This window comes from Anopheles bellator, chromosome 2 (genome assembly GCF_943735745.2).
Source record: "Anopheles bellator chromosome 2, idAnoBellAS_SP24_06.2, whole genome shotgun sequence".
In the NCBI taxonomy this organism is placed as follows: Eukaryota; Metazoa; Arthropoda; class Insecta; order Diptera; family Culicidae; genus Anopheles; species Anopheles bellator.
This window is the reverse complement of record NC_071286.1, coordinates 24,259,726-24,287,149: the sequence shown is the minus strand read 5'-3', so window position 1 is coordinate 24,287,149 and position 27,424 is coordinate 24,259,726. Positions and strand designations below refer to the sequence as shown.

Genomic DNA, 27,424 nt, shown 5'->3' with positions numbered 1-27,424 from the left:
ATGGACAAACATCGAGAACGGGTCGGCAATGGCAGAATAATTGCACGGCTGGTGGATGACGTTGATGAACTGCACCCGGCCGCAGGAGTGCCGGGCGTTCCGATGAGTAATTGGCGCTCCACCGACTGCTGGCTGAAGTGCTTTATGTGGAATTCGATAGATCCCTTCTTGAGATGGGCCCCCAAGCATCTGAACGGGTGATTCAACCGTCGCCTCCACCAATTGATGCGCAAATGGATTTGTCATCGGAACGCGGCGAAATTGAAGCTCCTGCCGGGTCGAGCCTGGCCACATCCGGTTTAGCGACACTCGGTGCGCCACTACCGATGTAGGTGAAGGTAATGTGACTAAGTTCTGGGTGGCTCTCGCGCGCTATGTTTGATTAATTGATGCCATTGACATGCAACGATGCAGCCACCGGATCCGTTGGCACAGCCAGCGCCAGAACCTCCAACCCGCGAAGCGTGGTTTTAATTAGAGAATTCAATTTGCTGTGGTACCACTGGTTCGATGGACGTTGGGAAAATTTGTTTAAACTTGAAACAATATTAACGATGCTGGTGCCTGGTCAGCGATCGGATTCAAAAAATATGTCTGCCACGGAGGTGACCATCAGTGGGCTATGTTTACCATTTGGCCTCGATTTTACCCAAAGTTTAACCATCAGCCAATCATTGGTTGGTGCCAGAACCTTCCAATTACGCGGACCTTGTCGCGGGTGCTCCAGTGCACTAGTGGACCAGTGCAGTATGCGCCGTCGGTGCAGCGGCGGGCTCGTTGCAACAAGGTTGCCTGTTCCAATCGCACCGTGCCGACGTTGTGGCGCCCGTTCCGTGACGCGTTCGCTTTTGTTCCGTTTTCACACCGTTTCAACCGCCATTTTGTGACCAACCAGCCAGTGCCGGCCCGAATCGGATGTTAAGTTGAGCGGTTTTACGACAATTTAACGGGACGGTGGGACCGCGTATGTAACGGCCGCCGCGCTGGCCAAGCTCAACGATTGACAATGCACAATGGGTCGACGGCAGGACGGCTTTTGGTGGGCCACGAACGGGAGCAGCGCGCCGGTATGCATCGGTGGTGCGTGGTGCGAACACCAAACTCGATTCCGTCTAATCTGGGGGGAGGGCGTGAAAATTGCTAATTTTCCGACCCAGCTGTTCGTGTGCATGCGTATTCACCATTTCGCGCCAGTTCCAGTTCGGGGACCGTTCTCCGGTGCGTTACGCTTCTGAAACAAGCAGAAAAAAGGGAAACTTTAGCAGGGACTCGAGTAGCAAACGGGGGGCCACCAGCGCCGCCACCGTGAAGTCGTCTTTCCTCTGGGCGGGTCGGGTACTTTTCGCACATATTTTCGTGGCCACTTCTCACCGGACCCCGCAGGGCAAGCGATTTTCTGTCGCCACGCCTGCGGAGGTTACGCAAGTTCCCGAAAACGGCGCAGGCGTAGAGGAGTGGGCCGAAGGTGCTTAGATCCCGCGGGGGACACTCCGACGGTGGCTCGCTTGTTGACATGCACACCTGTCGCTGTGGGGCGTGCGATGATGGTGCCGGTCGACGGCGACGCGATTGTTGCTAAAAGTTGTGCCCATTCCCAGGCGTGCGAAGGGTGGCCCCCGAGCGGCCAACCGTTGCACAATCGAGGCGGGCATTAATTAACCTGACACTGTGACCACCGGCAGATGTCCGCAGAGGGGGACGCCGAAGACGCTCGGAGTGGCACACATTCGACACGCTCGGCCAAGCTTCTAAAAACCCGCGACACGAAGCTCCCACCAAATTTTGTGCTCTGATTTGGTTGCCGCCATGACACCTTGGATTTGACAGTAGGCCGCGATCTTCGATGGGCGCACCAAGACCAAGGTTGATACACTTTTCGCGGGCATCGAATCGAGTAGCCTGCGCCGGGTGGCAACAAATTTAGAAAGTAGTGGCCAATCGAACCAAACCCAAAAGGATGACACCGCGGCTGTGTCGTAACCTCCGGAGAGCCAGCCGGATACCCGAAAATGGCCCCCCGAGAGTGAGAGCGAGCGCAAAAGCAAACCATAAATTATTACATTACGCCAAACGAAAAGATCAATCGAAACGATTGCACTTGGTTTGCTTAGTCTCTTTCTCTTTCGCTCTCTCTCTCTCTCTGTCTCTTTTTCGCTTGGTGGCCATTTCCGGTACATCGCACGCTATCGGCCGTTGATCATCGGAAAAGTGCCGCTGTGGCCAACCGGCCAACAATAACAAACCGAAAAGCGACCAAAAAAAAACAATGAAGGTTAATGAACGAACGTAAGAAGAGTCCGGCTTGAAAGACGCATCGAAAGTGTGGAAAAATCGGGGAAAATGAAACGAAAATGGCACGAGCCACGAAACCGGCGTGCAAGGGAGAAGAAGAAAGTTGCGCCTCCCGGCCACGGTGGGGCGCCCATTTTCTAATAATGAAATCTCCATAAAATAAAGCTCTCGATCGAGCAGCGCGGCGCAATTAGGCTCGGCGCAACGTGGCGAGCCGAAAGGAAAGTGACAGGTCGTGCGATGACAAATGACGTTTCGCCGATCGGACGTCGTTCTCGGCGGGCGCATTCCGGCCACATTCACGGTTGCATGTGCTACTCCAGCCCCGAGGGGTCCGCATCGTGGATTGGAGCGAGCGAGAGCGGAATTTCGATGTCGCTATTCCCTGCTGGCGATTTACGACGAGTCGCCCGGGAGCGGCACAAGGATATCGGTCGTTGTTCCCCACTCCTGGCGGCAACCGAGCTCCAATGGCGTTGCTGACTCCGGAGCTGGCGAATGCATCGAATTCAATGTTGCCGCCCGGGGGTTGTGGTATTTATTATTATTGGCATTATTTATGATAAACTCGGTACAAGTACGATCCTCTGCGTGCGCAGTATCATCTGCCGCGAGTCGACCGATGAGCTCCGTTGTCGTCGTCGTCGTCGTCGACGGGGGTGTGTGTTGTGCCCTGCGAATCCTGCGTGATGCTCTGGCCCACCTACACTGCGTAGGGAGCGCAACATGGCGCACGTGCAGTCGGTTATGGTAATGGCCGGACAAAAGCGTTTACCGATTGGTGGAGCGATATTTTAACGACCGCGGATTAGAAGCCAACCATTGCCGGGGCTTGTAAGCGGTTAATTTACGACACTCGTTCTCGGCGTCCGCTATCTGCTCGAACGGGGACAAGAAGCATTTGCAAACCATGGCGTAGGGTTGCTCTTCGCTCAAGAACTCAACGACGCGAAGCGAAAAATAAACACATCTTAATGCGCTACGCGGACTTTCGATCGAGATTAATTGGTTGCTGGTCGGTGCTGGTTGAGATATCGCTATCACGCTGGTGCCAATGGTGCCAGTTGTACACCTCCATTAAGCGGAACAAATTGTTCCACGCAGCCCATCACCTTCGCTAACCCCCCCCGAGCCAATGCTTAACCTTGCCCAATCGATAGAACTGTTCCATTAACGAGCTTCTAGCGTAGCGGCGGGAGACCCTTAACCAAATTGGATTGGACCACCAGAGCACTCTCGGCGGAATGTCCGCTCTCCTGATGCGTTCCAAGTGTCCTCTGTGCCAAGGTGTTTCGGCTTCACTCAAGCAGCCCACGGAACGTAGCAGTTGAAAATCGAAAAGACCTCCACCGTGGTTCCGATTACATGATCACTCACACGGTCGGCTTCCGATGCCGTTCCGCACAAATGGACCCACTGGAGGTCGCACCGAGGCTACCCAAAGTTCCACCGTAATTTTCTCCAATTTTCTTAACCAATTCCACCGCGTCTCAATGCAGCCGGAAGCGTTTGGCACCCTTTCTTTAGCCATCGCATCCGCTTTTCGGGGTTTCCAACGCTACAGACAATGCTGCCTTCGACCGAGTGCGCCCCGGTGATCGGTTGATTAGGCCCGTTTGTCCGGCTAGCCCGGCTTCCCAAAGCGCACAAGGTTAACGATTCCGTGCCGTGTGATGCGGTGAGGTGCCAAAGGGTAATGCGTTGAAACAATAGTTCACTCCGATGTGCGGCCGATTCGAAAATGGAAAATTAATTCGTACCTCGACAGTTCGGAACACATTCCGGCGACCGGCCGGATCTCGAGTCGCTGACGGAGCTGCGGACGGGGATAAAGGTCACCGAGGACTACCTTGATCGCGTTAATTGTCGGCGATCGGCCGAGAGATCGGTGGGTTTGCTGGTAGCGCACGCACATCCGGGACACGAGCCGTGCTTTTGGGGAACTGCATTAAGAGAACTTCTAGCGAGGTCTCGCGCAGCGAAGGCACTTAGCCGGGCAGCGGGTCTCTGTACGTCACTCCATCCGCCATCCGTAGAACGGCGCATCCAGCCGCGGTGACCGCTGAGAGAGAGTTCTTGAAACCGCTTGAGATAAAGTTTGTAATTTATGCCTTGTTAGCGTTGCTGCTTGGACCTCGATCTCACTTGGCCTCAATTGGCAGGCCTGCTGCTGCTGCCGAAGGCTGGAATGTTATTTTTTCGTCCACGATTAAGGTCAAGACCCTGCGCCACACCGCCAGCTCATCTGAAATCTGAACCGTTCTGTGAGCTGTCGTCCGCGGCTATATCCGGGATGTTGGGTCAGAATGGTCGGGTCTCTTCCTACGCACACGCAGTGGGAACCCTCCAGAACCGAGAGTGCGTGCTGGATGTGACCTTAATCGTCGTGTAAACGATCGCCCAGAAGCGATGCCGCACCTTATTTATGATGGTTTTATTCCACCGTTCACCGGGGTTTCTGGCGACGACAAACCAGATCCAGTTCGGCGCGGTACTCAAGTCCTGGTACTCAAGAACGTACCACACGCGATGAGTCATTGGAAATTTGCGACCTCTTCTCAGGTGTGCCTTGTCGGGCCGTTCTCCGGTCAGTATGCGCCCACCATGTTCAAACTCCCGGCACATGTGGGGTTGTGTTGTTGATTCACGAACCGTTGAGCTAAAAAAAAGGGGGTACAGACGGACGGGGGTACAGACGGATTTGGTCCCAAAAGTCGAAGGTGTGAATGAACTCCCGCGAACGTTATAAGATCTCGAACGTGACATGCGAGTGGGGGATGTCCGGCGATGTCCGTGTGCCCCGTATTTTCCAAGAATGTCGACGCACGATTAGAATAACTGATGACCCCCTGGGTTGGCTGGCCGTCACTTTTGGTCGGGTTGCGCCCACCGACTAGTGGACCCGATGCATGTGTCGAACTGCCTGAAAAGAGTGCTCGAAATAGTCCGCGAAGCATGAATGGATCATTAATATTGCCCCCGTCAGTCCCGACCCGGTGGCCGGTCCCGGATGGTTCCCCCACATTGCGGAAGCAGAATATTTATGTAGCGACGCGTATTCGCATTCTGAAATTCCTCAGTGCCGGGAGGGGCGCCCCAGAACCTCCGCCGCCAGGTGCAAAGGCTCGGCGTCTGGGAAGGACGGCGAACTGGCACCATAATGGTGTCGTATATCTTTGGTGACGACGGAGTCTTGAAAAATTGCATTCGGGCATGGTTTCAACTGCCACAGCGATTGCCGAGTGACCCCCGCACGCCCGACCCCATTTGTCGCTCGGATTGGGTCTGTTTTATTCGGTGCCACCACGAGACTGTGGTGCAACCTGCTGCACCGGAGCAGAGCGTGTGGCCCCACGGACCCCCAGCTACCCAAATCGCAACCACCCGCAATCTGCATCGGGCCAGGTACATGGGAACGCCACTCCGTCGTCGCCCGTCTGGTGTGGCGCAAGCGACCCGCAGCATGCCCGGGTTGAATGACAGAAAAAGGCACTCGCCGCACACTATCTGGCCCCGGTCTGCCCGGAAAGTGGTTTTCTCGTTAGCGCGGGCGCTGCACGTGAAAGAAGGTGGGCCGACCGGCGACGGAGTTTATAGCCGCGGCCAAAATGGAGGCTGGTGCGGTGCGGTGCGGTGTGCCGAGTGTATGTGCAGGGCGTCCATTTTTATGTTCCTCTCGATGTCGACGGCAACAATTTTCGATCCACCATTTAACGGGGGGCTTATAAAGGGGGTTTTCACCGACCCGGGGGTACATTAGAAAAGAGTGAAAAGGTACCAGGGAGCGATTCCAGTCTCTGGATCACAGCGCGATGCATCGCCCGGTTGGGCCATCTTACATTATTGTCTCTAAAAATTGGTCAACACTTCACGAGTATCGCGTTCACCCGTTGGATGGATGCGTGAACGCCGCAAAAAAGGGCGCAAGAAACTAACCCCAAAAAGTCACGGCATTTAAACCGCAAAACCGATAGATGTTGGACGTCCGTCGGGGAATTATCATTTTTTTCGGCTGGCCTCTGGGTGGCGGGCCTAATTTATGCTGCGCCTGTGGTTGGGATGGCCATTTCAATGGGACCGCGGCCATGAATAGACGATGAAAGTGAGCTGAATGGGAAAATGAGGAGTTTCAAAAGAGTGCAGTCGGTCGGCATTTTCTTTTTCTTCCTTTCCGTGTTGGGTCATTTAGTTTTCGAATAACAACAAATTATGGCGCATTAAAGCATGGCTAGTGAAAAAGAAGCCGTTTATGGGCTGCCGATTGTATCGAAAATCTCGCAATTTGGTTTCTATCGATTACGGTGTTATCACTGGTTCCTTTCTCCGTCTTTCCAGACAACAACTTCTACTTTGCCCAGTCTCAGGGCCGATTCGTGCCATCGTTCGAAAACCCGCGGAATGGGTTCTTTCCGTCGGCACTGCAGCGACAGCAGCCCCCGCCGGACTCGTACCAGGAGCAGACTCTGTTCGTGAACAGCAACAACGTGGACCGGGGTTCCAGCTCCAACGACGGGCCTCCGACCGGCTCGCGCGGCATTACGCCGTCCTACTACCAGTTTACATACACGGTAAGTGCCGCCACTCACCCTGTAGTCCTTCGATTTCCGACCTGGTATTTCGCCAAGGTCGCCAGTATTTTTGGCAACCCGTTTGGCAGCTTATCGACCCGATCCGAATGCACCCGAACTTCTCGGGTAGAGTGTTGTTCGCTTTCGAGGAGTTCTTGTTTGCTTAGTAGTCACATTGTAGTATACCGTAGTTGTAGCGTTCGCTTTCTTATTATTAGCTTGCATTGTTGGAAATTGTAATCTACCCCCCTTCAGGTTGCCACCGTTATTAGTTAAGTTACGATGCACGCGTACACACGAAAGTAACCAGGTACGGCACCAGGAGTCGTCGTGAGTAAAAGATGGCGACCTTGTCATACATTTCTTGCGAATGCAACACGAACCTTACGAACACGGCCCATTTACTTGGTTGCATCAGGCGTCCGAGAGCCGAACCTTAGCCGGGTGGGGGTTGATGTGATGTAGTCACCGGCTTTATCAAAACACTTTACGGACCGTTTGAGGCGCCTTGTAAACCTTCACGCCCGCAGAGTGCGGGTGCCGGTGAATTGGAAAACCGGTGTCCTTGAACCCAAAACGTTGCTAACAGTGTTAACGATCAATCGAAAATCAGCATCGGCGATCAAAAAATCTGTTGAGATATTGGTTACCTTGCTGGGTTCACTTGATCATCGGAGGATCACTTGCGATCGATGTTGGCAAACTTTGGCAATCAATAAATGGTAGCATGTAGCCCATGCAAAAGTGGCTTCATTTGGACCACCAAACGCCCAATCATAGCCGTGGCATTAGCCTCGAATTGGAGGTTAATCTGTGGCAACAAAAAGGCGAACCAATAAAAACAAGCAAACAGCAAAGATGTTTGCAAACAGAAAGGTCGGTCATCGACCAGCGAGCGGCCCACAGCGGGTGCCGGCCACGTTGCCCGCATGTCAAGATGATGAGACCACCGGACCCGTGCCGTGACTTATCCGTCAAATCCGCGGAGTTCCGCGGTTCGCCCGAAGCGTTGAGCCGAAGACATTGGGTGGCTTTGTTTTTTTTTGCGCTGCACACGTCGTGCAGGAGAGTTCATCAGTCCGCTGTTGTCCGTTGGCCACACGACGTCCATCATCGCTCGATGACGAATGGGTGGAAAGGCACTTCATCATGATCATCGATGGCACTGGTTGTTGTTGCTCTTGGTCGCTTCTAACGTACGCTGATGAAGATACCGTTCGAAGACGACGACGACGACGGTGATCGTGATGATGATGATCGAAGGGCTGCTTAGCCGGCGCTGAGAGTGCGCTTTTAACACCACCGGTCCGTCAGTCCGGTTGGGTTGGCACGAAAGTTTGTAGTCGTTTGGTTAGAATTCCTAGCACGTCACACGTCTCTGCTAATTGCTTTTCGGAATTTATGAGTTTTTTAATTGTCTTTGAGTTCCCTGACTCACACGGAAGGAAGTCCCGCCTCCTCCTTAATGCAATGATAACGGAGTTGTAGAGTTCCCGAGCTGGGAATGACTGAATCACCATTCAATACTTTAGATCAATGTTTCCCCCGGGATCTGTGGTCCCAATGCACCTTGCCAGGGGCCAACTATTCGAACCACTCAGCGATCTCGCACCTGCACGCCGCGATTTCTCCAGGCGGCCGACCCTGCCTTTTATGGGGGGTTTCTCTATTCGTTTCTGCGATGGCGGCACTGCAATCGCGCAGCGCGCTGCATCCTCGACTTGGGTGCGCACGAAAAATTGAAGACGCGGTCCGCGGTCCTTTGTCGATAACCGCCGCAGCCGCCGCCGCCGCCACCGCGAGAGTGGTCATTGAACTTTGGCTGGGCTGCAAAGTGAACAAACTTCACGGGTGAAGGAGCTTGCCGATGGTAATGATGATGCCGGCCCGCTGAATGGCGGTCTTAGGGTCGCTTCGTCTATTCTCTCGAGCCTCCATCATTACTGGTGGCGATGATCTCGGCGTACCCCTCGGTCTGGGCAGCCTTTTGGGTGTGTAAAAAAGAAATGAAATGAACGCCCAACAAAGGGTTGCGCTGGGGCTTGTGGTGAGTCCGAGGGTTTGCGGACGACGCAACGCCATGACCTTCGAGGTCGCGCCGCGGAGGACCGCGGTCCTCTCCGCGAGGCGAGGCTGCTCGTTTAATGTTGCGGTTAGCCTTTTCGGTGTCACTTCAGCTGTGGCTCCTGAACGCTGGAGACCGGCGTGCACAGAGAAGGAAACGGATTTGCTCAGCCCTCTCATCTCAAACCCCAAAAACCCTACTCGTCGGGGCGGTGGCGGCTGTGGTTTTATAACTGCCATCGGCGACCGCTGCTGACCGCTTCGCAATAATAATATTCCTCATTTCCGGGAGTGGATTTTTCGGTTTCGGACCCCTGTCGGGCCACTTCCTGGTGGCGAAGTCGTAAATCGTGTCGCCATCTTGTCAACGAGTGAACGGCACAGATGTGAACGGGCGAGTCCGTTTGCCATTTGAGAGCGAGGTCTTTAAAAGTCGTTGTCGTCGGTCAAAGGTTGGGTGGCGCCGCGGCTTTCGAGCAACCTTACCGACTCTAATTATCTGACGCTAACGATCCCCAGCCCCAGTGGGGATCGCAGCTACTGCCGGTTAATGCCTCATGTGCGTTATGAAATGGGCTGGACGGGCAGAACGAAAGTGAAACCTTCAACTGAACCCGTGGGCCGTCCAGCTTGGCGGATCCGAACCGACGTACCGTTGGTTCCGCCACGTCACGGCGGTGAGTCTTATTGAGATTCCAATGATTGCCGGTTGTGAGGAAATTAAGCTTCCCTCTACGTCGATCGAGCGTTAGGCCGGCGATCGTGTTGGTGCGAGGAAGTCACATTACCGGCTGGGAGGCTGGAACTGGACGGCGGATGCCGTTATCCGTGAGTCACATCGAAGATATTAGCGTAACTAGCGCCCTCTGTGGAACCGCCGAAGCCGAAGATTTGCGATTCTGGAAGCTGCCTGCGCATCGCGTGGTGGATCATTGTTCAGCACATTGTTGTTCGGGCGCGAAGAAGAGTTATGCGCAGATTGTCGATGAGCCGCTCCCACCGGAGTTTGCGCAACACCTCAGAATGCATCATAAAACGAAGGTTTGTTTTTTTGTTCCAACACCGACTTAGGGCTGGTAATTAGACAGCGTGCCGATGGCGGTGGCCGCTAGACAGTTGCCAGTCGGTTTCACTCGATCGGTTACTTCTTTGGCTGATTGGTTTACTTGAAAAGAACAATCGCTACTTTTTCTGTAGCGCTAGAGCTGCATTCGGGGAGTAGGGTGATGTTAGTTTGAAAGATGTTGTGTTTGGCAAACTCTATGGCTTTATGCATGCTGAATGTTATTATCAGAAATTTAGTAAACGTTACAGGCTTTAGTTTTCGATTAGTTTTGGATTGTTACAATTCAAAGCCTTATTCTGGATTAAATTTGGATTTAGATTGTATTCAAAAAGAAAATATTATGTAGAATTATTAATGAAACAATTCCAAAAGAAAATAAGTTTTTGACATTCCTGAGAATGAATTACAACAGCAGGCTCACCAGTAAGCTCAAAGCTGAAAAGTAAAACCAATCAAATCAAATTAATCAAGTGCAGTGTTTTTAATTTAAATGCTTACACATCGTGGCAATAGAACGATTAATGTTATATGTAAATAATAGCGAAACAGAGTAGCAATAGTAAAAAATATCAAAAGCGACTAAAATGTGTAAAATATTAGTACGAAAATCCAAACATTTGAACTGAAAGTTTCGAGCTGCAGTAATGAAACTCGGCAGCGTTGCGCCTACTTTGATCGAGAAATTAAAGACTAAGTCGAGAAGAGATTTCCGTTTGTTATACGGAAAAGTGTCACTATAGAATGATCCACATGGTCCACAATCAAGCCCAATTTGCCACAGTCGATTTATTTAGTAGCTTTAGAATGGTATCGGTAGATCGTCTGAAAAAGTGATGTCTTATGCTTTAATAATTTTATCCAATCGTTCTTGCTAAACGATTCAAAAGAATGTTGCCTAGAAGAGCGCAACATGTTTCGATCCAGTCCGAGTTTCGCTTAAATGGAATCTCTCGCTTTCCCAAGTGGCCGATAGGATTGGGCTCACACGTGTATGTGGAATTGCTCCGGAAATCCAACTCTGCTTGGTTCGGCCCGCTCGAGCGTCCGTCGCCTTTCGAAATGGAAATTTCTAGCGATCAGCCCCAGAGCTGAAGCCGGAGCCAATGGTGGGTGTTTCGCTAAGCCATCCACCGGCACTTGCACCGGCGTTGTTGGGGCTACGCAAACATCCGCCACATAAGAAAGCGGAAAGCAGCTGCAGCAGCAGCAGCATCGGGAGCTTTTACTCCCGCGGTAAAGTGCAGCTCCGCGTCACCGGCGGACAATCTATCTATCGGACCGGATCGGTCCGGCGAGAGGAGAAGTGAATCTTTGTTTTTTCTGCGCGTTTTCTATGCTTTCTGCACCACTTGTTGGCATCGTGTTTGTTTGTCTGTTTGTTCCACCGGCTGGCGGAAAAGCGTTTCGTTTCGAAGGAAAACCTTCATGCGCTCGCCCCCGTTCCCCCACCTTATGCTGTCATTATCTCAATTTATGCTCCGATCGACAAACTTTTCCGCCACGGAACCGGTCCAACTCCCGCTGGTGAGCCGATGGATTCCTTGCCGTTGCCCGGCGGTGTTGCCAATCACAAGGCGCTGGGTGGAAAATCGGTGCGCGAACAAAATTAAGCCGCCGGCAATGCGAGCCAATGGGCCAACTCCGAAGGCTCGCGAGCGAAGAAAGCATCACGTTCCGTGCTGCGATTCAATGAACTTTCTTCGCCATCGTCGTCGTCGTCGTCCGATGCTGCCGACTCTCGATCGCGTCGCGACCGGTGATCGGTACCAAGACTCGGCTGGAGTCGGCACCGCGTGTGCCGAGCTGTGTGCGTTTTCGTATGCTTTGGAATGCTTTTTTACGCTGTTCGAACTCCCTCTCTCTCTCTCTCTCTAGCGCGCGCTCTGTCGCCCTTGATTGATGTGTCTGGCAATCTCCAATTTCTAATGGCCATGTCGCGGGTGAGCACCCGGGATTCGGTCCGCATCGAAGGGCCGCGGACCATCGACTTTTTTCCCTGTTCTATAATTACTGCACTTTTACGCCACCGTACGATATGGGGCTACGGTGAAAATGCACACCCACCCCGAATGAAGGTGATTGATGCGGAGGCTGGCAACTTGCGAACGGCATCATTATGCCGGCTGTGGCGTTTTCGACACATGTTAACGCGTGTTTTCGGCGCTATTTAGAAAGTCCCTTCTGGACGTGCCGCAAACACGGTTCGGGACAAGTTGGAACGTAAACCTACGGTGGGGAACACATCGTCCGATTCGAGTTTGTGTAGAACGATTAGAAAGAATGGTTGGCCAATGGATTGCAAATTGCCAATTAAAATATCGCACTCCGTCCTCATTTTCTCGAGGCATAGGCAGTACATTGCAAACTGGCAGCATTGGATGGCTTTGAGTTAATGGAAATACATAAGATAGAACTTCCTTGATTACTCCTTTTGATATCATTTTATGGAAATAAATCTTGAAAGTAAGACGCACAAAAGCCATGCTAATAAGATAAAATATTAATTGTGTGTAGCCAGGTGTATGGGCAAAGCACTTCTTGTTAGTTGCATCGGAACCAACGTTGATATACAAATTTACCATACGTACCATTTATCGATAAATTTATTACCATTTATCGTAAAATTGTGTGAACTGAACACAACTAAAGGTAGATACTGCCTTAAACTTGTGCCTCAAGTTTCGTACAGTCATCAAACGCTTTAAGATAGCGTTCAGGGATTGGCCAGTGACAGCCCTAGTTACGGACATTGGCGGATTGGTTCCATTTCACTTCCCCGATCAAGTGTCTGCTGTTGCATCAGATATCCGAACAACCCCGCACAAAACCACCATTACCCGCCATTGATACCGGGGCACGAGCCGTGAACATACTTAAGTCGCTTGGCACGATCGCTAAAATTACACCCATCCGATTTATGTTCGGTTGTTCGGGCCGACACCCGGGATCAGTTTCAGCGGGCCGCATGATTTGCATAAAAGGCCGGCCACCACCAGAACAAATCGGAGCCCAACACAGTTCGGTGAAAGAATATGATCGCGCCCCACCGCCACCGGCAACAATCGTGACCCCTTAGATTTGCGTCGATTGCGGCCGGGTTGCTCGATTAATTTACTACCTATCTGGTGCGCGAGAGGTCGGTCGTGCCATTTCCGACAGGCGACACAACGCCGGCCACAGGCCACGTCTCACTGTGGTGGGTTATGGGCGCCGCCACTCCCAGCTGGGTGCTCCGTCGACAAGATTCCTACCAACCCCTGACGCCATTCTAGCCTTTCAACCGCCACTTAATGCAGGAATGCGATCTAGATTATGAAATTTGAACAGAAACCGTTCACTCAGGGCCCCACTATTCGTCTAGGGCGCGCTCGACCGGTATGCGTCAGAGCCAGCACTTCTCTCGACCGGTGTCACTTCGGTGTCAAACGCTAGGAAACTTTGGGGGGGGGGGACGAATGGGAGTCAGATGAAATAGTGGCGTTGTCAAGCGCAGAATATTGGCAAGAAGCCGCCTTCGGAGTAAGAGAATCGGTTGCCGGCGGGAACCCGTTTTATGGCGACTTATTTTTCCGGGGGTCCTTTGGCGATCGTGTGCTAGAATTCGGCCTATTGGCACCAGCTTACTTCGAAATGAGGCACAGCGAAACGGACACAACTAAATTGGTCTGGCTGACGCACGAAGGAGCTGCTTCCTGCTGGGAATTCGACATGGACCAATTTAATGAGGCAGGGTTTGCGTGTACTTGCGTGTGCTCCTACTCCCCGGAAGGCTCTCGTCGCGATGGTGTTGGAATGCGGGAGCCACAGAAAAAAGGACAAGCCACACCGTCGAACGAGTTCTGTAAGTAGCAAAAGAAGGGATAAATCATTTTTCGGATTATTTATGGAATAAGAAAATGCCGATTCTCAAGTGAACCCAAGTATCGGCTTCGAAGTATCGATTACGGTAGCTGTCGAATCGCTCTCGGTACCGTTAATTCCAACCGTAATCAACGCAATGAGAAAACACTCTGTCAATGTTGAGAATGCGCTTGACCTGCTTTTGAGCAGTAGCTTTTTGGGTGCTTTTTTCGGCCAGCCAGCGAAGGACTGCTGTCCGTGTTATAAATAGGGTCTTGAATAAAGTCTCTTTTTCATACTTAAAAAAGAACCCCTTAGACATAAAAAACTCGACTAACCGCATCACATAAATAACTAACAAAATGGTCACACGGCGACGGTGGACACTCGGCTACTGGCCGAACGTGGTAATCATACCTTCTTTTTCTGCATTTATGCGACAAAACGTGGGCCGAACTTTTTACGATCCGGTCGGTCCAGGCGCAAGAAGTATAAGCATGAAAAAGCAACCGACCGACCTGTGGTTTCTTGGCCCGGTCGTTCATCGCCGTCAACGAGCGAGCGTCCTTGAGGACCGCAGCATAGGCCCGAGCATATTTCATGCCCCAAAAGCACACACGGGTACCGAGACAGGCCTTTGTTACCAGCGAGCCGTTCCGCAATCGATCGATTAAAGCCGGGATCGCAGGGCGGATGTACTAGGTGCCGGCAAGTGGTTCCACGTCCGCCATTAGTGCGCCACGCGAATTGTGCACCGGGTGGAGCAGCTTAATTCGCGCCGTGCTCTGTACCTTTTGGGTGGGGTTACATACTTGCCTGCCTTTCTGTCGGTGCCCGGCCCACGATGCCCGGCGGGCCCAGCAGCAACAGCAGCAGTAGAAGGTAAAACAGCATTCACTGCCAGTCCAGCCGCACGTACGTGAACGCATGCGGCCGGCCATTTCAAGGACAACGGCTCCACCGATCCGGTCCAATGGTACGGGCGTCCCACCCCAAGCGAGTGGCAAGAATTGAGATCGATCAACCAGGAAAGAACGACCCACGGCGCCCATTCCTTTCCCATTTAATGTCTCGATCGCCCGCGTGTCGATTGCACCGGATGCAGTGCTGCCAAACGATCCTCCTGGGATGGTGCCGGTGTCACAGATCACAGTCGATAGCCAATTAGGACCGCCTGGCATCCAGTCGATTAGTACCACTCCGATCGCTTGGTTCTATTTACTCAATTAGGACACCCCATCATCCAGCGCTCCTCTAATCGGTCGGCGGTGGCTCGTCGGGACGTGAATAAGGATCTCACTTTACGCGCGTACAAGGTGGATTAATTGCGTGCTGTAGCCACGAGACGGTGGCGCTCGACAGCGATTTGTTTTTCGCGCTTCAGGAAGCATGCGAACGACGCGGGCAGATCGGGGTGACAAACGACGCGTACGCGATCGTTAAACACTCGCACGTTCTGCTGATCAATTAAGATAGGTGACGGTGTTTCTGCTAGGCCCATTAAGATTGCCCGCGGAAGGGCCTGTTTATCGAGCCCTCAACTCCGGAGCCAACGCCCAGGATGAGTATCTTGGCCGACTAGACCCTAGGGGTGCGCCAATTAGCGTGCCGAAGATGCGCCGTCGGTTGAAATCTTGGCTGGTGGTGCCAAATTTCACAACCAATTTTCGATAACAATCCGCGCCATTCATCATCATGATCGTCAGCGGGTTTCTTGCAAATGAGGCGCGCTGCACGCACACTGGCAGATTCCCAACCGAGCCAGCAGATGGTTCCCATCTGCCGCGAAACGAGCCGAGAGCGCGTGATGGTTCTATCGATTGGCAACCGCGGACGACGACGACGACGGATGCATGAAATCATATCTTTAGCCGGTGATCTTTGCCACCAATTCACACTCGAACCCGCCGCACATAATGGCGGCATTGTTTTTGCCACACTGCCAAAGTTCGACCGGCAAGCGAAGCGCCCCGTACGCTGTTCTCAGAATGGCGCATTTTAGGGGTGCGGCGTTTCGGGGCGGCTAAGTGGCCACTAGTGCGGATTGCATTGTTTTACGAGGCACGCCACTCGCGGAGGAACGTAATTAGAAAGGCTAGAAAGTCATTAAAAATCGCGTGGACAGACGCCCGCCCGCGCGCAGAGGACAGGATCATTGCCATCGGTCGATGAGTGCGGACCCCTGGAGCGGACTCCAACACTTTATGTACGCTCGATGTGGCGATGTAGGTCAAGTCGGTTTGCTGCCTGGCTTTCGATCAACCGTATTAAATCGGAGAGTGATTGATATTCCGCGCATGTCCAGGAGGTCCAACTGTTCGGAGCTCATTTTTCGGTTCGACTGTCGGCCCCAGCTGGCAGCGACAGTGGCGCGAAGAACTGTGCCACCATGCGCCATAAGCGGACGGCCCGTTTCTTGATGGCCACGGCCCTGGTGAGCTCACCCGGCGGTCCAGTCGTTCCGTTACGGGTTATCTAGGGAAACTAAACTAAGTCCTGCGATTGACCTGCTTGGCTAAGTGAAACTAAATTATAGCAAAACGGGTACGATTCTACCCAAGGTATGTGCAATCGGAACATAATGTGACTGACAATTAGAGTGTTTCTATTCAACACAACTATCTCTTTTGAAGAGACTTTGAGTACATACATTTTCAATGATACGAATACGAATGCACGGCTGGCATTTACACGGCTCTGCTCGTTTTAACATATTTACAACTAGGCTCTTAATTTTGAGCGTGTCCACGACTGATGCATGAAGTCCTGTTTTACTTATTCAGGCCATCTTGGCTAGGATAATTGATGCCTTGGCGCGTTGCAAAGAACATAGCTAACAAAATGCAAAATTAGCGAAATACTAAGGATTGATATTTTATGTATAAAATTATGCTTACTGGAAGTTTGGTGCGATTGGAAGTAAACACTGTATATATTCTTGTGATGCTTCTTCTGTAAAAAAGGTTACTTTCGAATGTGCGTATGTGTCTCCGTAATGTCCCAAATCTCTTTTCGTTGCAAGCTTGTAAAAAGTATGAAAATATTATTCACATTTTAGAACTTCTGTAATTATGTGTCAAATAGTCATAACAATTTCCTAGCTTGTATTTTAGTTTGCTCTATTAATAATCCTGATTTAGTATTTCCTGTAAAATGTAGCTCTTTGTTTTAGTGTTTGCGTTTTGTGTTTTACTATTTATCTGTATTTTGTGTTCGTTTTATGTGTGCCGTTCATCCCGTTGTCCTTTACCTCCTATCCCGTTCGCCGTTTCCCGACTGCCCACAAACAAATTTCCTTCGCCCTGGTGTACAGACCCCTCGGAGTGGGGATATTTTCGAAATATCACCACGACCGTTCTCCGCGACGCCATCGTCCAACTCCGGCTTTCAGTTCGCGCGCAGTCCACTGAGAAGCGACTTCTTCTCTAATGGACTCACGCCCAGCCGGAACTTCCCGGCCGGAGCGAATCGGCCGCCGGTCAGCTCGCAGCGCAAAAGTCCCTTCAGCCCAACGGCCGGGTTCGCGGAGCCCTCGACCACCGAAACGCCACCGGTAAGTACCTGGAGCAGGATCTCTGTGTGTGTTTGATTGGGGCTTTGGTACACTCAAGGGACTTTAAATGGGATGCACTGATACTTATAGGAATGGATGCACTGGTGAAGACACTGATCGTGTGGGGTTTCGCAAAAGGGTTTGATTGTAAATAGAAATCAATGCACCGTAATGCAGATCACGCGTTTGCTTCATAAACTAACTTTGACTTGAACCCTTTCTAGAGAAACTCCTTCACGGAGCGCATTCTGCACTTTCTTCAAACGATTTCACAGCACGTGGTGAGCATCGGATTAGAGCGTTTGCATAGATACTACTTCGTAACCAATTAAGGCCAAAGGCTTGTAACAAGTACGTGGGGCGGTTGTTACGCCAAAACGAGGTTACTAATGGGTCCGCGTCGGCGCCTGCACCGCAAGTCATTGGCTCGTTAGCTGCGGAAAGGAAGGAACCCTCGATCGGCCTAGTGCGCCCAGGCGATTGCACCGGTTTCAGCTGCGCTGGACATTGGGCCAATCCCTCCAAAGCCAAGTTGGGACCCCTCCCAACTAGTGGCGTCTAGTGAAGCGTACGATTTGGGTTACAGCCTTACATCGACACTTCCTTGCCGGGGAGTAAAGTTTCGAGCCTTTAAAATTTAGCAAAAAAGCGAAATACTTGCGATTGTTGCGCAACCGTACCGCTTTCTTTCGGCTTCCTCTACGCTGTCCTGTATGGAATTCGTCGATAGGTTCAGGGGCAGCACGGTTAAGGCTGGTGGTTACGTCTGGCATGTTTAACACGGTTGCACATTCAATTAGAAATCGCCGCCTATGTTTTTGCCTGCAACGCAAAAGAACATCCGTGGCGAAGGTTGTGGCGGAGGCGCGATCAACCGGCAACGAAACAATGGCGAGTTTCGGTTCTGACCGAACACTCTTCAAATTCGCATTCTAGGCACCGACAGCAGGAATTATGCTCACGTCTGCACAGAGACGAAGAGAGGGCACTAGAATGGACAATAGCTACGTTACATGAGCTACATTAAGAATTTTTAATTGATAAACTTACTGCTAACGGTTTGACGCTGCTTTCTGAGGCTCTCTTTTTCCCATGTCAAGAATTCCCACGGGCTGCCAATGGGCTGTGGTCAGTTGCACAACCTATGAACCGCCTATGCTTTTAACGGCGGACACACAACTACACCAGCGAAACACCCACGAAGGCCTCGCCATTTCGTGCGGGGTTGTGGCACTTGTTTTGCATAACTAAATCCACGCCGAAGAAGAAGACCTCACGTCGTCGGTATGTAGCAGGGAAGATTTCCGTCTGTAATGTGTCCAATCAGTGCGCCATCGCGGTGGTAACGCTGGAACGGCTGAAAGTGGACCCTTTCTATTCGTTCGATTGATTTCGAGCAGAATCTGAAATGTTTGAACGAAAATCGGAACGGAATCAGTGGTTCGATTTCGTCGACGAGAACCGGAGTCGTGCCAGCGTCACTGGGATGGCCCCGTCGTCGTCAAAGCCCTGCTGGGGTCGAAAGAAAGTCGAATATAAATCAGAGTGGCACTTGGAGAATTCTTGGCACTCGGGACGTGCCGTGGTTACGTGAGTATGGTCTTAATCGGCATCGCCCCGTACCCGGCTCCGACATCGAACCCTTAGCACGACCCGGTTGCGTCAACGCCAGCGTCAGAGACACCAACTGAGGTCTCGTTGGTGAGCTAAAATTTTCGGCCCTCGGCCCCGTGGGTTGGCGTGTAGGTCGATGTAGGCCATTCCGTTGAGGTACGTCACGGCGTTACTTCCTTGACTTTATGCCATGCCGTTAGAAGTGGGCCGCGGTGAACGATCGCAAGAACTTCGTCGGTCGATCGTCGGGGGTCGTTAATAATTTTGACATTTGGACAAAAACCATTCCGCCGTTCCCGATGGCGGGCGGACGACGATTCGCGCGAGGGCGCTCCGACCTAGCGTTGTGCCGGGACACGAAATTACCACCATTGCTGTAAGGCTGGACCGACGTATCGAAGGGTTGGCTGTTGGCTGTGTTTCTATTTGTGTGTTGCCCGTCTGTCCGACGCGCGTGTCACGCCATGTCAGATCCCGTGGACAGCGCCAGAAGCGCCAGTCTCTGCGGAGTTCTGGGCTCTTTCTTCACCGAGCTGCATGACTCACCTCGGGGGACCCGATCGGGTTTTTATGGCACTGTCCTGTAAACGTGTGGATGTTTATGGCCGTGCGACAACAACGGGACAACGGGTCGCGCGCAACCACCACCGACCGCGACTTCACTTCATTTCAGCAATAATCGAGAATGATTTTTCAATTTACATACCGTAAGCGTCGGCCCACCGCCGGCTGTCATGTCTGAGCAAACAATCCGGGGTGCCGTAGGCCAATTTGACCCAAGCCCAGGCCGACGACTGGATGGCTTCGGGCACCAATAAATCGATTATTATGGCCAATCAATTTAATGCTCGGTCGAGAGCTGGCGACTTCCGCTAGAATGTACTGCCAACCGTCGCCGTTGGGCCGTAAATTAGATGGCCGAACCGGAGCGTTGCGAGAACCAATGGGCCCCCTCCCGACTGTTGGCCAAATCGTACGCTCACGACCGCATCGTCGGAATGAAAGGTAAAACACCTTCGACGAAAGCGGTTGCGTTCGGTTATGCAACGCGAGCCGTCGGGACACGCCAAGCCGACGCATTAAGTCCAGACGGTAGCGTGCGGACGGCTTTCCTTCTGAAGAGCCGCGCACGAATCGGTATCAAGTAGAAGTGGTCCACATTTCGGTACACAATCACCGCGTGCGCGTGAGGCATGTCACTTATGCCGTAGAGACTTGATGGATGAAAGTAGTCCCGCCACAGAGCGCAGGACTGTGGCGGCCAGCTCGAGCAAAAAGAAGGAGGTGAATTATTTGGAACGGCACTGGTGGCCTTAGGTCAGCAGGCTCCAACCCAAATCCTACGCCCAAGTTGGGCTGGGTCACATGAAACAGTCATTCAAGAAGAAAAACAAACAGCTGAGCGGCGTTACGCACAATCGAAAAGTAGAAGGAATTCACGAAGGACACAGCGCACGAAGTATCGGCCCTATTAAGTGCTGCCCCGAATCGGTGTTTCGATTGCGTTGTTCGGTGCGTTACCTTCGGCCGAGCCCGACAATGCCCCCTGGTTGATGCTGAACCAATCCCAAAAACCCTGCGACCCGCTATGGGCTCGGCCTAGGATTCCGAGCGAGCAGTGTGACTGGGGCGAGAATGCCACGAACCACGGGGCTCTTGTGGCCCCCACCACCAAAGATAGCCGTTGCCTTGGCGATCACGGCCAGCCTGACATTCGATAGATCATCAGCGAGCGTGTGGTAGCCGCGCTTAACGATGGTCCCGCAAGAAACGGTTCACACACCACAATAGGACAGTTTTTTATGGGTTCTACCGTACTTTTTTACGGTTATGCGATTATCACGATTTTCCACCACCGGGTGCTCCACATGCGCGGTGCTCAAGGAGCAGGAATGTTGTGTTGACACCACGCTGGTGACCGTGTCTCGCTAAGTTGCGCGTCTCCGGGACAAGCACGGCACGTTCGCTGCCTGGATCTGGATATTCCCACAAAACCAACCAAGGAATTCTCGGCACTAGTAGAGGGTAGAGCTGTTACCGATTGTGTGCGCTAACTAGTGGCTTCGCTCGTCTCTCTCCCTCTCTCTCTGGTCTACTTGTAGCGTCCACCGCCAGTGGCAGCCCCGGCGCCAGCAGCACCGGAAGCAGCATCGGTACGTGATCGCCAGCTGTCGTACATCTCGAGCCGTGCGCGACCGTTCGCGGCCGAAGAGCAGCAGACACGCGGCCAGCAGCAGCGCCAGCCACAACCTCGCAGCCCCTCGCAGCTGACCGCGGCCGGAGCCGGCGGTGGCGGCGGCACTCGCAACAGTTACTCGAGTTCTAGATCGAAGCCGACCGATAGTGCTGCGCCACCGGTGGTCGGCAGTGGTCGGCCGGCGAGCCCTCAGAATGGAACGTCCAGCAGTAACGGTGGTGGCAATCGTTTCGGAGGCTCCGGCAGGACCACGCTACGCCCGAGTCGTTATCGATCGACGTCCACCACGCCGACGTCGACGACCACGGAAGCGGCGACCGAGCGAACCACGGCGGCCGCGGACAGTGCCGCCGTGCGCAATCGGTTCAGTGGACGGTAAGTTGAAGCGCGTGCATTCCGAACGGCTCGCGAACCCGCCTATCAGCATCGCCTGCGATACGTGATCCTTACAAGGGTTTCACATTCCAGGCGGTCCCCACTACCCATTTTTGGTTTCCTGATAAGCGCGCGAAGTCCGGCGGTGTGTGTTAGGCAAATTAGAAGTAAACCCTGCTGATCCGGGAAGGTCGTATCAGCGGCTTGGTATCGGGTCTGACGCCCCAAACCGCGATGCGCGCTCGGCGCCTACCGGTCACCGGCCTAAACGAGCTATAATTAAATGGCCAGTTAGCTAGGGTGATGCATTCTCATTGCCGCGATGCGGCGATCGCAGCGTTCAGATTGCATTGAACAAGGCTGGAACATAATCTGCTGTCGGCTTTTTATGTTTTGCATACTGGCCACTGGAGCGAATGAACGCGCTGTGCTAGTCGGCTAATGTTCTGCATTTGCTGTCCGTTTAAAAGGAGAAGAATTAATCGTTAATGTAGATAAAAGTTCGCGGCCGCTGCATTTCGGTCGCATAGGAATGCTGGAGCTAGTTACCTTGAGCCTTGAGGTGAAGTTAGCCCATTCGTTGCATATTTTGAATTACTATATTGATGTTGTAAATTATGAACTTACCCAGTTTCTATCGTTACAGTAAGTTTAATGATCCTAAGTAGCATATTTTAATTTACAAATGAGGAATTTTCGTAGAACAAACAAAGGTGACGCTGGTTTGACATTTCGGTGTGCACACACATTTTAGTTTGACAGTCCGCCCCATCGCCTTCTTTGATTGAACAACAACCATTTCGTCGAGGACTTCGTGTCGAACATATGGAGCCATTAGCTTAAAAGACTGCTTTATTTCTTATGCTAAAGCATTCAATAATTCGGTTTGTGGTCTAATTTCAGGACACCAGCCCCGAGCGCGTTCCGGCAGGCGTTCGATGCCAAGCGGGTCCTCTCGCCAAACAGTGCCGTGGTGGCCCCCCGTGGATCGTTCGTTAACCCGGCGAAACCGAAACTTCCGACGACCAGCACGACCACGACGACCACGACGCCGACGTCCAAAGTGCCAATCCTGTCGCGGTTTATCCACCAGGCAGCGAAACCGATCATTCCGAGCATCAACATCACCCACAATGGGTCGGCCAAGTCGGCCGAGGTGATCTACGACTACGACGACTACGAGGAGTCGAAGGAGTCGACCGGTTTCGACGGCGAAAAGGGACAAGAAATCAACGACTTCCAGCCGACGCCGGTGGCAAAGAACAACTCTATCGCTTTGGGTGCCCCGTACGAGCAGACGCTGACCGGCAGCGAATCCTCGACCAGTGGAAGTGGTGCCGCCGAAGGTCCGGTGAACCAAGCGGACAAACCGGAGCCAGAGGATCCAGACGGGCGGCTGAACAATATTAGCGAGAACGAGTATTACGATTCGGTGCGCGAAGCTGAAGCCGGCCAAACCCCGGGAGATTCGGTGGGCGTTGAGGACCACACGATGATTTTGACCGACAACTTCTACCTACCGGGTTCGGACGAAACGTTCGAGGAGGAGGACGAGGAACCGGAGAGCCTGCAGCGGGAGATCAACGGTACGGCGGAACTGGGCGCCGATCAGCAGGAGAAGGTATACGACGAGGAGTACGTGTATGAGGATGAGGAAGCACCGTCGACGACGGTTAAGCCGACGATCAAGAGCGTTCCGGCCCCACCTCCAATCGCGCAAGACCCCATCGACACGTTGCAGTTCTCGGACGAAGATTTGAGGGACCCCGTGCTGGTGGCAAGTGCTCCGACCTTGCCCGAACCGACGGTGCAGGCTACCAAGGAGTCCCCGACCGAAGCGACATCGACGGCGGCCCCGGGTGTGAGCTCGGAATCGACGACGCAAACAGAGGGCAGTCCTTCCTCGACGACGGAGCGCATCGCAAGCTCGAGTGAAGCGGAAGGGGCAACGAATGCGACGACCGAGAGCTGGGTCGTGGTTCACACGAGCCGCAGTGTTTCCGGCGCCCGGTTCCTGCCCTTCCCGCAGGTCGAACAGGACGAGAAGAAGCAACCGGAGCAGGACTCGAAGGGCAGCAACGAGAGCGGTGATCTGGACGTTACGACGGCCAGCATGAGCGAGGAGGCGGACCGCGTAACAACCGTAGCTCCTCAGCAGCCCGTCATCGGGGTGACGGGTGTGGGGGATGAGACCGACTCGGTGACGACCGAGAAGTCATTGATTGCTCACTCGACCGAGAGTATCATCGACAAGCTGGACCGCGTGCAGTCGGAACTGTCGAGCGGGCTGTTTGCCGGTAAGTTCCCGGTGCTGAAGGATCCCGCAACGGAGGACCCCAAGCTGGCCAGCTCCACGGTGCTGCCCTCGGTGGTGATAAGGAAGTTCCAGCCCAACGCTCGGGCAACGACTACGAAGAAACCTCGCCCGGGGTTGACGACGACGGTGAAATCCGTCGCGACCACCGAGAGTCTCGTGAAGAAAATTAAATTCGAAACCATCGAGGACATAGCGGCGCTGCTGCCGGCAGACTATAGGGCCAAAAATGGTAAACTGAAGAAGCAGGAGGCGCCGGTAGATCAAGCGGCACCAGCAACGAAGGAAACGCTCGCGGACGAAGCCGGAACCCGCCCGGAGTTGGGCAATCGATTCCGCAGTGCGAACATCAGCCGATCGTACAAGAGCAACGTGCCGATCCAGGAGCTGAGCTCGCTGCTGCCGAAGGACTACAAGCTGAATCGCACCGACGAGGACATCAAGAACACGAACAACCTGAAGGAACTGATCAGCAAGGTGAAGGTGAGCGAGAAGCCCAACGCAGCGCTGGACGTGTTGAAAAAGGCGCAGAAGGTGGACATCAGTGCGTTCCTGCCACCAGGCTACAAGGTTCCAACGGCGGAAACGAAACCCGAAAGCAGCTCCGGACCCAAGGGTCCCGTGTCGATCGAGGATGACGTGAGCAAGTTCCTACCACCGGGCTACAAGTCGTTCAAGACTACGAAGAAACCGACCACACCGGCTCCGGTGACGATAAAGGACGACATCAGCAAGTTCCTGCCGCCGGGCTACAAGGTGCCCAAGGGAAGCACACCGGTGGACAGCACCTCCGAGCGGTCGAAGATCGCGTTCAGTAGCGACCTGAGCAAGCTGCTTCCACCGGGCTACAAAGCATCGGCCGAAGAACCGAAGCTCGAAGCGGAGCCAATCGATCCGAGCAGTTTGCTGAAGAAGATACAGTTCAAGGACGTGTCGGCACTGCTTCCGCCTGGGTTCAATGGGTCCAATCAGGACGACTCCTCGAGCACGCAAGCAACGCCACCAGTCGGTGGCAACGGATTCAAGGTGGTGTTCCCCAGCCGTCCGGGAGCGAAGAAAGCACTCCCAGGAACGGCCGCACGATCCACCACGGCCAAACCACTGCACGCCGAAGGTCCTGGTGTACCGAAGATCGAAATCCGCAAGGGACCGCCGACGCGCGCCACCACAGAGTTCACTGGCTGGCCGACGCCTTCGACGACACCGATTTCGATCGAAAAGTTGCTCGAACAGCAGAAACAGCAAGAGCTACTCGAGAAGCTCCTGGCCTCTTCGACCAGTACGACAACGATGACCACCACGACCACCACGACAACCACAACGACGACACCACGGTAAGTTTTTCATTCGTTCGAGGCGCATTCGTTCCGGTCGTTGACGCGCACCGCGGTGGGGTCGATTATGGGAGCGTGGCGTTGCAGTTACCGACACTTGCGTGATGCGTGACGGCAAGGTCGCCACGGCCGCCGGCACTCTAACGGGCCATTTAGATTCTAATGTTTCTTTTTGTTCTTGATTTATGATGGGGTTCCGTTTTTTTGTTCGTTCTCTTGCTATTCCCTGAACGCTTCCTGTAGACCCACGGAACCGGGTCTGTGCCACTCGGAGTGCGATCTGGCCGGCACGATTCGTATCGTCGACGGTGTCAAGTGGGTACCGGAGCTGCTGGATCACAACACGGCCGAGTGGAAGAATTTGGCGCACGAGGTGGAAGCGGAGCTGAACGAGGTGTACAGCAACGCGAAGAATCTGAGCAAGTGGTACAAAAAGGTGCGCATCGACAGCTTCAACAAGGGCAGCGTGCTGGTCGATTACTTCGTCGAGCTGACGGATCTGACGCGGGACGTTAACACGCTCGAAATAAGAAAGCTGTTCCACGAGGCCCTGGTGCCGGTCAGCGAGCCAACGGCCCCCACCACAACGTCCACGACGGCCAGCAGTAGCCTGGAGGAGTCGGAGGACTCCGAGCGACCAGAGGACAACGAGACGGCACAGCGAGAAAATCTGCAACCGCCGGTGCCCCGTGTGAAGGAGGTGTTCCAGTTGGGCAAGTTTAAGGTCGATCCGGTGTATACCGATTTCACCGGTAAGTCGGAGAATGCGACCCCTCCAGAAAGGTAGAAGAACCTTACCTGACACTACTCTTCCTCTCCACCCAGTCATTCCGAAGCCGATCGTCGCAGCGGGACCAGCAATCGAGGACAATCTGCTCCTGCCACAGTGGGCCATCGCTGTGATAGTGATTGGCCTGGCATCGCTTCTGTTCGTTATCCTGTTCGGTGTCACTGTGGTAAGGCTCTGAATGCGACCCTCAAACGGGATGATGAATAATAACGCTCGTCCCTTCGTAGCTCATCAACCGCCAGAAGGCCTCCAAAAAGAAGGCTCCAACACCACTGACGGCGGACATGCTGAACGAGCTGAACAAGAACCACATGGGAGGGATCGAAAACTTTGGCTCGGAGGATCTGTACAACCTGGACGATGCGTGGGACGATCGTATGCACGACGTAAAGCCAAAGGTATGTCTGACACCAGGCGGCGATCGGTTCCCCCTACTGACTGCATTCCTTTCGTTGTAGCGATTCTCCAACTCGATGCACGGGAGCAGCGCATCGAACATCTACGACAGCTGGCGATCGCAGCGTCATCCGGAGAACTTCTTCTACGATGACTACGGACTGAAGGGGTCGCACTACCCACCGACCGGCCACCATAGGTTACACGATCCGGCGGCGTTCATGATGCACGAGCCGCCGCCTCCGCCGGTGATGGCCATGTACCCACCGTACCACCATGCGCCGCCGCCACCCAGTAGTCACCACTTCAGCAATAGCTCACGACGCTACTATCGAGATTACGATCCCAACTTCTGAAATGGCTCGTCCTGCCATGGTGTCGAAGAGGTTTACTGCTTCCAAAAAGTACCCACTAGGTAGCACACACACACACACCACACGTCCACGTTGCGTTTGTTGCTGTTTTTTCCAGCCACACAAACACGTCCCAAGCCCTGCTCGAAGCGGGCCCGGGACCCGGGCGTACCGTTACGGTAGGGTGTCGTACGAGAGAGAGACCGAGAGATAGTAAGCGTAGCTGCTAATGTATATAAATTATTTATTTTTAATAAAAAGAACATACTATAGGTGTAATTATAATCCGGCCCGCCAGATGATTTATTGTTTCCATTTTCTCCGACCGATCATCGAAATGATTTCATTCCGTTTTGACCCTTACCTACTACTCTGGTAAGTGAATCGGTAAGTGAGTTCCTTAGCGCAAACTCGTTGCAAAATCTAGGTGTTCAGTATGGAATTTTTTTGCATTTCACATCTTAATTTCATTCGCCATATTCAGAAGTCGAACGCATTGCGCGTGCGATGCTCAAGTATCTGTGATGAAATTGCATACTTTTAGGCGAGATCGAAATTCCCCTTTAAAAAGGGAAACAACCGTTGCAACGTAGGAGCTGCATTTCGACTATTATGTACCTTTTCAAATTACCGTTTGCGCTGTTAGGCCGACCGTTGAAAAATTATAA

The 27,424-nt window shown here is 53.1% G+C and overlaps 1 protein-coding gene across 1 annotated transcript; it reads left to right on the top strand.

Moving 5' to 3' along the window:
* On the top strand, nucleotides 1-27,014 carry LOC131207234 (mucin-5AC). The gene is made up of 9 exons (XM_058199844.1): nucleotides 1-106; nucleotides 6,628-6,860; nucleotides 17,144-17,383; nucleotides 21,100-21,569; nucleotides 22,473-25,217; nucleotides 25,461-25,969; nucleotides 26,043-26,173; nucleotides 26,235-26,405; nucleotides 26,466-27,014. Exons 1-9 carry the CDS (start codon nucleotides 1-3, stop codon nucleotides 26,757-26,759), a joined length of 4,899 nt encoding a protein of 1,632 aa, XP_058055827.1. The 3' UTR covers nucleotides 26,760-27,014.
* The last annotated feature ends 410 nt before the right edge of the window (nucleotides 27,015-27,424 follow it).